The sequence below is a fragment of the Chiloscyllium plagiosum genome, chromosome 8, assembly GCF_004010195.1.
Source record: "Chiloscyllium plagiosum isolate BGI_BamShark_2017 chromosome 8, ASM401019v2, whole genome shotgun sequence".
Taxonomy (NCBI): Eukaryota; Metazoa; Chordata; class Chondrichthyes; order Orectolobiformes; family Hemiscylliidae; genus Chiloscyllium; species Chiloscyllium plagiosum.
The window spans coordinates 68,478,733-68,490,033 of NC_057717.1; the positions used below are offsets into that span (position 1 = coordinate 68,478,733).

Consider the following 11,301-nt stretch of genomic DNA (forward strand, 5'->3'; position numbering starts at 1 on the left):
CCAATCAACTCCTATTTCACTCAACCTTACAGCATGATCCCTTTCCGAGTTTTCTGCCTCATTGATACAGTTGTCTTTCTTGACTTCTCTTGTTCTAACTTTCCCTTCAATTTCCTTTTTAAACATCCAGTTTGTCCCCTCCCTCCCGAGTAGCTCATATTCAATAGTGTAACAAGAAGAAGAAATGAGCTCCTGCACTCACTGTTTAGAGAGGTGGGTGGAAAATCAGTCAGTCTGCTATTTCCCCCATGCTCATTGACAATGTCCACACTTAATGGGGCAACGTTGCTCCTGACCACCCACCCTTTTTCGAACTATAAACATTTTGTCTTATTAATTTTGAAGTCCCTTAAAAGTTTTCTTTGAGAATCTCTTTTCATATCTCTTATAAGCTGCTTTGTGGCCTCTTGCAGATCTTTCTCATTCAGCAGTATCTGTGTTTTATTTTTGCATTTCTGTCAGCGCTTTCTTTTAGTTTTATGCTGTGCCCTATCTCTTTAATTGTCCATTTCTATTGTTCCTGTGAAGTGGAGCTTTTCTCTGTCAGGGATATAAATGGGTTTTGTATTGTATTATAGTTTCTTTAAACATCCTCCACTAGTCTTTATTTGTTTTATTCAAAAGCAGCTTAAAAACATAGAACATAGAACAGTACAGCGCTGGAACAGGCCCTTCAGCTCACTATGTCTGTGCCAATCCAAACTAATCCCATCTGCCTGCAGGCAGTCCATACTCTACTATTTTCTGCCTGTTCATGTGTCTGTCTAAATGCCTCTTAAATATTGCCAATGAGTCTGCTTCTACCACCTTCCTTGGCAGTGCTTTCCAGGCACCTATCACCCCCTCCATAGAAAAACTTGCCTCACACATCTCTTTTAAACATTTCCCCTCTCACTTTAAACCTTTGCCCCCTAATATTTGATATTTCCACACTGGAGAAAAGACTATCCATCGTATCCATGCCTGTTAAAATTCCATATAATTCTATCTGGTCACCCTGAAACCTCCAAAGCTCGAGTGAAAAAAATATAAGTTTGTTCAACCACTCCTTATAGTTAATACACTTCCATCCAAGCAAGATCCTAGTAAACCTCTTCTGTACGCTCTCCAAAATCTCCACATCCTTCCTGTAGTGTGCCAACCAGAACTGCACACAATGCTCCAAACATGGCCTGACTAAAGTCTTGTACAGCTGCAACGTGACTTGCCAACTTTTATACCCAACGCCCCAGTTGGCGAAGGCAGGCATGCCACACACCTTCTTTACCACCTTATCCACATGTGTTGTCACTTTCAGGGAGCCATAGACTTGCGCCCTAAGATCCCTCTGTATATCAATGCTCCTCAGGGTCCTATCATTGCTCTATACTTTCCTGTTACATTTGACCTCCCACAATGCATCAGCTCACAGTTGTCCAGATTAAATTCCATTTGCCATTTTTCCACCCAGCTTTCCAACTGATCTATATCCTGTTGTATCCTTTGACAACCTTCCACACTATCCACAACTCCACCAATTTTTTGTGCCATCTGCAAACTTACTAATCAAACCACTGACATTTTATACAAATCATTTATAGATTACAAACAATAGATGTTCCAACACTGATCTTTGTAGAACACCAATGGTCACAGATGTCCAGCAGGAAACCACCTATCCTCTGTCTTCTATGACCAAGCCAAATTTCTATCCAACTGTACAACTCACCAGGATCCCCTGTGTCTTAATCTTCTGGGCCAGCCTACCATGAGGGACCTTTCAAATGCTTTAGTAAAGTCCATGTGGACAACATCCATTGCCTTATCCTCATCAATCATCTTTGTCACTTCCTTGAAAAGCTTCACCCAATTTGTGAGGCCATTCCTTTCCCGTACAAATCCATGCTGACTATCCCTAAGAAGTCCATTCTTCTCCAAATGTGAGTAAATCCTGTCCCTAAGAATCTTCTCCAATAATTTCTCTACCACTCTTGAAAGGTTACCTGCTTTTAATTTCCTGGATTACCTTGTTGCCCTTTGTAAACAAAGGAACAACATTGGCTGTTTTGCAGTCTTCTGGGACCTCACTTGTGGCTAAAGAGGATACAAAGATCTCTGTCTAGACTCAGCAAGCTTTTCCCTTGCCGTATTCATCATAAAGTCTTAGAGTCATACAGCATGGAAACAAACTCTTTGGTCCAACTCATCTGTGCTGACCAGATATCTCAATCTAACCTAGTCCCATTTGCCAGCATTTGGCCTTTTTCTCTCTAAACCCTTTGTATTCATATGCACATCCAGATGCCTTTTAAATGTTGTAATTGTACCAGCCTCCACCACTTCCTTTGACAGCTCATTCCATACATGCACCACCTTCTCTGTGAAATCGTTACCCGTCAGGTCTCTTTTAAATCTTTCCCCTTGCACCGTAAACCTTTGTTGTTTAGTTTTGGACTCCCCTGCCCTAACGAAAAGATCTTGGCTATTCAACCTATCAATGCCCCTCATGATTTTATATACCTTTGTAAGGTCACCCCTGAGTCTCTGACACTCCAGGGAAAAATATCTCAGCCTATTCAGCCTCACCTTCTAACTCAAACTTTCCAGTCCCATTAACATCCTGGTAAATCTTTTCTGAACCTTCTCCAGTCAGTAATATCCTTCCTATAGCAAGGCAACCAGCACTGTCCACAGTATTCCAGAAGAGGCCACACCAGCGTCCTGTACAGCAGCAACGTGAGCTCCTTTCTTCAGCATTATGATAATTGAAGGCAGGTGTACCAAATGCATTCTTCATCGCCCTGATAGATCCCATCAGTCTCTGGGAACTTAGCTGCCTGAAGGCTTTTCAAGCTATTTAATTTTCTTTTCCTTTTTTTCCGATCTTTTTTCAGTCCATCCCCCAAACTGAGGAGATTCTAAATCTCCTGGTTATATATATATTTTCTTTTTTCTTTTTATCTATTCCCCACACTACTGCCTAACTGCAGTAGTGTTTATATTTTCCCCATCACCCATGTTGTGTGTGTGCAGGTGTGAGACACAGTAAAAGACAACATGTGTACAAATCTTTATTCAATTTCCATCACCAGGAAGAAAGAAAACAGCAGAATGGCCAGTGACAATCAGTGCCCTTCTCATCAAGCCATTTAACCCTTCCTCCCTCTTAATATCTATTTGTCCCAGAGCATCAACATACACCCCCCTAATCTTACCATCGTCCATCTCCTCTTTTGTTACTACTTATGCAAGGTACTGATTAAGGATCTCCCACACTTCCTCTGATTCCATGCATAAATCCCCAACACCCCCCCCCCCCCCCCCCCCCCACACACGCACACATATGTTCTTGAATGGACCTGCCCTTTCTCCAGTTACCCTCTTGCTCCTAATATGCAACAAGATGTCTTGGTATTCTCCTTAGTCTTACTTGCCTAATATTATATTTCATGGCCTCTTCTAGTCCTCCAAATTTAAGTTATTTTCTGCTTCTGATCTATTCCTCAAGGGCTTTTTCTGATTTCAGTTTCCTAAACCTTATGTATGCTTCCTTTTTCTTTTTGACTAATCTTTCAATCTGTCTTGTCATCCAAGGTTCCTGAATCTTGTTGTCCTTACCTTTCATTCTCACAGGTACATCCTAGTCCTGAACTCTGATCAACTTGTATTTAAAAGACTGCCACATGTCAGAATGGATTTTCCATCAAACAGCAACCCCCTGTAACTTCTCCAATTCCTGCCTAATTCTGTTGTAGTTAGCCTTCCCCTAATTTAGCAATTTTACCTGAGGATTAGTCTTATCCTTTTCCATAACTGTCTTAAAACTTAGAGAACTATGATCACTGTTCCCAAAATGGTCCTCCACTGAAACATTGTTTACGTGGCCAGAGTCATTTCCCAAAAGTAAGTCCAATACAGCCCCTTCCCTCATTGGACTATCTACGTATTGTTTCAAGAATCCCTCCTGGATTCACCCAACAAATTCTGGCCGACTTAAGCCCCTGGCACTAAGGGAGTCCCAGTCAATATGGGGGAAGTTAAAGCCATCCATTACAATAACCCTGTTGTTTTTACATCTTTCCATGACCTGCTTACATATTTGTTCCTCTATCTCCCGCTGCCTTTGGTATAACCTCATCAAAGTGATTGCACTTTTCTTGTTCCTGGAACCTACCACGATAGCCTCTCTGGATGAGCCCTTCAGTATATCCTCCCTCAGTACAGCTCTGATATTCTCCTTAATCAGTAATGCAACTCCCCCACCCCCTTTATATATTGCTTTTATATATTTCCTTTATATATTAGTTGCGGAACAAGAGAGTTTGGAGTGCAGGTTCATAGCTCCTTGAAAGTGGAGTCGCAGGTAGATAGGATAGTGAAGAAGGCGTTTGGTATGCTTTCCTTTATTGGTCAGAGTATTGAGTACAGGAGTTGGGAGGTCATGTTGCAGCTGTACAGGACATTGGTTGGGCCACTGTTGGAATATTGCATGCAGTTCTGGTCTCCTTCCTATCGGAAAGATGTTGTGAAACTTGAAAGGGTTCAGAGAAGATTTACAAGGATGTTGCCAGGGTTGGAGGATCTGAGCTATAGGGAGGGGCTGTACAGGCAGGGGCTGTTTCCCCTGGAGCGTCGGAGGCTGAGGGGTGACCTTATAGAGGTTTACAAAATCAGGAGGGGCATGGATAGGATAAATACATAAAGTCTTTTCCCTGGGTCAGGGGTACTTGAGGGCATAGATTTAGGGTGAGAGGGGAAAGATATAAAAGATACCTAAGGGGCAACTTTTTCACTCAGAGGGTGGTACGTGTGTGGAATGAGTTGCCAGAGGAAGTGGTGGAAGCTGGCAGGTGGGACTAGATTGGGTTGGGATATCTGGTTGGCATGGACGGGCTGGACCGAAGGGTCTGCTTCCGTGCTGTACATCTCTATGACTCTATATCCCTCTCTATCAGGCCTGAAACATCTAAATCCTGGAACATTGAGCTGCCAGTGTCAGAGATCAGAGCAAAATATATTATGGAGATAGTCTAGATCCTAACTTTAATTTTATTTTAAAAGCAAGTGTCAGGTGCTGTGTTGCAGATGCGATTCGATTGGTCCACCACTAAGCTATTATTAAAACACACTTCATTCTTACAATGCAGTTAAAATGCAACAAAACTAAGGATCAGTATATCTTTACTCTATTGACTTGCTTAACAAGACAATGTATTTCTTTAATGAAGAGGGTGATGGTGGAGGATTGTTTTTTGGGCTGGTTATTTTCAAAATGTTGTCTGTGACCACCGGTGTTGCACAGGAATTGATGCAGGGTCCACTGTTGTCCATCATTTAATTAAATGATTTGGATGAGAATTTAGGGGCATGGTTAGAAAGTTTGCGGATGACACCAACATTGATGGTATAGTTGACAGTGAAGAAGATTATCTAAGATTACAAAGGGATATTTATCAAATGGGCCAATGGGCTGAGGAGTGGTAGATGGAGTTTAATTTGGATAAATGTGAGGTATTTTGGTAAAACAAATAAGGACAGAACTTTCCAATTAATGTTTGGGCCCTGGGTAGTGTTGTTGGACAGAGATCTAGGGGTTTAGATACATAGTTCTTTGAAAGTTGCATCAAGGGTAGACGGGGTAATGAAGGTGGTGTTTAGCACGCTTGCCCTCATTGCTCAGACCATTGAGTATAGGAATTGGGATGTCATGTTGAGATTGTACAGGACGTTGGTGAGGCCACTTTTAGAATACTGTGTACTGTTCTGATCACCCTGCTGTGAGATGGATTTTGTTAAATTAGAGAGGGTTCAGAAAAGATTTATCAGAATGTTGGCGTGATTGAGGGTTTGAGTTATAAGGAGAAACTGGGTGGACTGGAAATTATTTCATTGGAACTTGAGGAGGTTGAGAGGTGACCTTATAGATGTTTATAAAATCGAGAGGGGAATAGATAAGGTGAATAACAAAGGCCTTTTCCCCAGAGTAGGAGAGTTCAAAACCAGGAGGCATATTTTTAAGGCGAGTTGGGAAAGATTTAAAACAGACCTGGGTGCAACCTTTTCACACAAAGGGTGGTTCATGTGTGGACTGAACTGCCAGAGGAAGTTATAGATGCAGATACAGTTGTAACATTTAAAAGACATTTAGATAGGTACATGGATAGGAAAGGTTGAGAGGGATATGGGCCAAACCCAGATATGGAAACTAGCTTAGTTTGGGAAATTTGGTTGGCATGGACAAGTTGGACTGAAGGGCCTGTTTCCGTGCTCTATAACTCTATGTCTGTATGACTCTATAACTGATGCAATAATCCAGGGTGGAGCGGTGGCTCAGCGGTTAGCACTGTTGCCTCACAGTGCCAGGGACCCAGATTCGATTCCTGCCTCAGGCAATTGCCTGTGTGGAGGTTGCACATTCTCCCAATGTCTGTGTGGGTTTCCTCCGGGTGCTCCGGTTTTCTCAAAAGATCCAAAGATGTGCAGGTTAGGTGAATTGGCCATGCTAAATTGCCCATAATGTTCAGGGATGTGTAGGTTAAGTGCATTGTTCAGGGGTAAATATAGGATAATAGAGTAGGGAAATGGGTTTGGGTGGGTTACTCTTTGGAGGGTCAGTGTGGACTTGTTGGGCCAAAGAGCCTGTTTCCATACTGTAGGGAATCTATGATTCTATTCTAATATAGGCAGCATTCAATAACCACATTCTTTGGTAAAATGCAATGCAGCAAAAAAGTTATTATTCTCACGTGCTCTCTCTCTCTCTAATCCAGTAGAAAGAAACACTGATAGAAACAACCTGCCCTTTCTGATTTCTAAGAGGAAAACTCTCTGTTGATGTCTTCAATTTAACAGCAGAGAGAACTCTAGCAGCCTGCTCCTGCAGCTAACTAACAAAACAGCTTAAATAATATTCAGCTCCTCTATTCTTCCTGCCAAAGTACATCTCCTCAGATTTCTCCACATTATTTTCCATCTACCACGTTTTTGCCCACTCAGTTAGCCAGTTTCTACGCCTCTATAGACTCTTTCTGTCATCCTCACCACCTGTCTTTGTGTAATCCTGAAACTTAGTGATAGTGCATTCACTTTCATCATCCAAATCATTAGTATCTATTGGAAATAATTGTGGCCTCAGCACTGGTCCCTGTGCCACTCCACTAGATACAGATTGCTATCCTGAAAATGCCCCCTTAGCCCAACTGTCTGTCTTCTGTTGGTTAGTTAATCCTCAATCCATGCTCATGTATTTGATGGTGGGCATTTATAATGGCATTGCCATTGAATGTCAAGGGACAATAGTTAGCTTCTCTCTTGTTGGAGATGCCCGTTGCCTGGCTGGTGTCGATAATGGATAACAGAACCTAAATTACACAGATTGTGATGAATGAAAGGGCTGGTTCTCCACACAATGATTGATAACAGGGCTGGTGTTTCCCAGTGTGTGATAGGTAGTTGAGACACTGCTTCCGAGAAGCCGGGAGAAGTCATTTTCCTCCTGTGTGTACACTTGGATGCAATTATGGGTATTGTGCAGTTGTAGATGGTATGACCTATGTTACATGGATCATTGAAATATTGCCTGATGATAACCTACAGAAACTGCTTTATTGATAATTTCTATTTGCGATTCCTCACTAGGATGTGGATGTGGAGGAGGAGGAGACGATAGCTGGAGAATGGAATAACTTGGAAGCATCTCTGGAGAAACTACCACCATTAGGGAAAATCACAAAAACCGAATCACAGGTTATTGTATCTCCTAGGTAATGAAATACAGTAATAACTCATCATGGAGAGAAGATCGTTCAGGACATCCTGAACGTTCAGGACATCGTTAAGTAAACCTTAGGGACACCGTTTCAGTCCTTTCAAAAAGATCCTCATATCACCAACACATCTACATTCCAACTCATATAGGCACACAGGAGCAAGAAGAGTCAATTTGATCCCTCAACCCTGTTCATCATTCAGTAAGATCATGACTGATGTGACTGTGGCCTCAGCTCTCTGTAGCAATTGAATCAGTTGTCTATTAAAAACCTATCAAATGTTACATGAATAAATTCAATGATCCAACCTCCAATGCTTTCCAGTAAAGTGAAGAGAATTCTACAAAATATCCCCACCCTCACCTGCTGCCTATATTCCGGACCCCACCAAATCCACATATCCCCCACTCGTACCTACTCGCCATATCCCCATCCTCACCTACTCCCCACATCCCCAACCTCACTCAATCCCCATATCCCCACCCTTACCTGCCCATTCTATCCCATATCCCCCAAATCTACCTTATCCCCCAACCCCACCTCATCTCCATATCCCTAATTCACATCCTCATTTTCTGTCCATTCTCCCCAATGTTATATACTCAGCTTCTCCACATATCCCCCACGTACCTATACGCCAGCAGAAACCCCTGTTGTTCCTTGAGGAACTGGCATGTGGGTTGGCATCACTTGTGGAGAATATCATACAGTGTCTACTTTTCCTCAACATCCTTACCCCAATTCTTCATTTCATATGTGAAAAGCTGTTGAATATCTTCAAGATGTCTATCATAATTCTCCTTTTTATAAAGGTATCAATAAGGTAACAGATTATTTTAGCAACCACCCCTGAAGTTGCCTCTTTTTCAATATTGTGGTATCCAAGATCGTCATCTTCATGGAGACAGGGAACTGTCTGTAATTTATATTGTTAATCAAATTGCTGATCTCATCTTGAATTTTTCTCAACATTCATTCAGGATGAGCATGACCCCACTGTGGGCCAGGTTAACTCTGAGCTCAGTGACTTTTGCAGGCTGTTTCACAGGGTGTCACAGTGTGTGTGATATAACATTAGACAGACATAGAGCTCTGTCTATTCAATACATTCCTTGATGAAAGATAGGGTTGGCAGGGGAGGGGAATGTCCAAACATTAATCAGTGGACCACGTGTTGTTTTCTGTACCTTAGTATTCAGAGTGAGCACAGCCAGATCAGTTTTTCATTGCCATTTTCCTGAGGGTGGACGTTTGGGAATGGCTAACTTGGTGCGGACACTTAGTTGGTCGGATGGATGCATAACTGAATTAGCAGCCTCTAGTTATTAACACTGGCTCGCTGGAAAAAATTAAGCCCAGGGATTTGGATATTGCTGACACAACCAGCATTAGTTACTCATCCTTAATTACCTTTCAACTGAATGGCTGGCTCAGCCATTTTTGAAGGCAGTCAAGAATAAACCACATTGCTGTTGGTCTGGAGTCAGATGACAACAAACTTTCCTTCTCTGAATTCCAAATGACAATCGATGGTCGTTTCATGATCACCATTACCAAGATAGTTTTAAATTCCAGGCTTATTAATAACAGGGGAGACCTGAAGCTTTAGCTTTAACCAGTCTGTTTTAACAAGCAGAGTCCATTAGATTTCCTGGGATAATTGCAAAATTTTCCCTTACAATTGTGAGAACAACAAATGGAGGCTATTCTAAAAGTTTCCTTTATAAGGACAATTCTGTTGGTTTCCTGGGAACTACTGAAGTCATTCTTCTTATTTCCCATTCAGTAAGTCTGAAAGTAGACAGCTACGACGACCCAGGAGCACGTCACTAAAGGATCGGCACAATACAAAGACACAAGGTGACAGAGCCAGCAGTTTCGACAGCGAGTGCAGCGACTCCAGATTCAACACTCAGGTTAATCAGAATACCAGTTCTCTTTCCCACAACCCTACCACTCCCAATTTCATTCCAGTGCATGAAGTCCCTGGCTTCACTCAGTCATCACTCTACTGTGTTTCATCAGAGAAGGAGACCTTCATGTCAAGGTCTCACCTTCATACACATCCTCAGACAGTGCAGCACTGCCACAGCACAGAGCCTCTGACAGTGTGGCACTCCCTCAGCACTGACCCTCTGACAGATTGGCACTCACTTAGCACTGACCGTCGACAGCGCAGCACTCCCTCAGTACTGAGCCTCTGACAGTGCGGCACTCCCTCAGCACTGACCCTCTGACAGTTCGGCACTCACTTAGCACTGACCGTCGACAGCGCAGCACTCACTCAGTACTGAGCCTCTGACAGTGCGGCACTCCCTCAGCACTGACCCTCTGACAGTGTGGCACTCATTCAGCACTGACCCTCAACAGCGCAGCACTCCCTCAGTACTGACCCTCTGACAGTGCGGCACTCCCTCAGCACTGACCCTGTGAGAGTGCGACACTCCCTCAGTACTGAACCTCTGACAGCGCGGCACTCCCTCAGTACTGACCCCCTGACAGTGCGGCAATCCAACAGTACTGACATTATGCCAGTGCAGCATTCCATCATTACTGACCCTCTGACAGTGCGGCACTCCCTCAGTACTGACCCTGTGAGAGTGCGGCACTCCCTCAGGACTGACCCTCTGACAGTGTGGCACTCACTCAGCACTGACCCTCTGACAGTGCGGCAATCCAACCGTACTGACCCTCTGACAGTGCAGCACTCCCTCAGTACTGACCCTCTGACAGTGCAGCACTCCCTCAGTACTAACCCTCTGACAGTGTGGCATTCCCTCAGTACTGACTCTCTGACAGTGTGGCACTCACTCAGTACTGACCCTCTGACAGTGCGGGAATCCAAAGTACTGACATTATGACAGTGTGGCATTCCCTCAGTACTGACCCTCTGACAGTGCAGCACTCCCTCAGTACTGACCCTCTGACAGTGTGGCATTCCCTCAGTACTGACCCTCTGACAGTGTGGCACTCACTCAGTACTGACCCTCTGACAGTGCGGGAATCCAATAGTACTGACATTATGACAGTGTGGCATTCCCTCAGTACTGATCCTCCAACAGTGTGGCACTTACTCAATTCTGACCCTGTGACAGTGCGCACTCCCTCAGTACTGACCCTGTGACAGTGCGCACTCCCTCAGTACTGACCCTGTGAGAGTGCGGCACTCCCTCAGTACTGAGTCTCTGACAGTGCAGCACTCCCTCAGCACTGACTCTGTGATAGTGCGGCACTCTCTCAGTACTGACCCTCTGACAGTGCAGCACTCCCTCAGTACTGAGCCTCTGACAGTGTGGCACTCCCTCAGTACTGACCCTCTGACAGTGCGGCACTCCATCAGTACTGACCCTCTGACAGTGCAGCAATCCAACAGTACTGACATTATGACAGTGCAGCATTCCATCAGTACTAACCCTCTGACAGTGCGGCACGCCCTCAGTACTGACCCTGTGAGAGTGCGGCACTCCCTCAGGACTGACCCTCTGACAGTGCAGCACTCCCTCAGCACTGACCCTGTGATAGTGCGGCACTCCCTCAGTACTGACCCTCTGAC

The 11,301-nt window shown here is 44.0% G+C and overlaps 1 protein-coding gene across 1 annotated transcript in view; it reads left to right on the top strand.

Annotated features, from left to right (window-relative positions):
* The window catches only part of LOC122552344 (phosphofurin acidic cluster sorting protein 2-like), a 130,702-nt gene that overhangs the window by 15,645 nt on the left and 103,756 nt on the right, over positions 1–11,301 (top strand). Inside the window, exons 3-4 of the mRNA XM_043695097.1 lie at positions 7,618–7,742; positions 9,535–9,664. Coding sequence (XP_043551032.1) covers positions 7,618–7,742; positions 9,535–9,664 — 255 coding nt within the window. The remainder of the gene's footprint in view (positions 1–7,617; positions 7,743–9,534; positions 9,665–11,301) is intronic.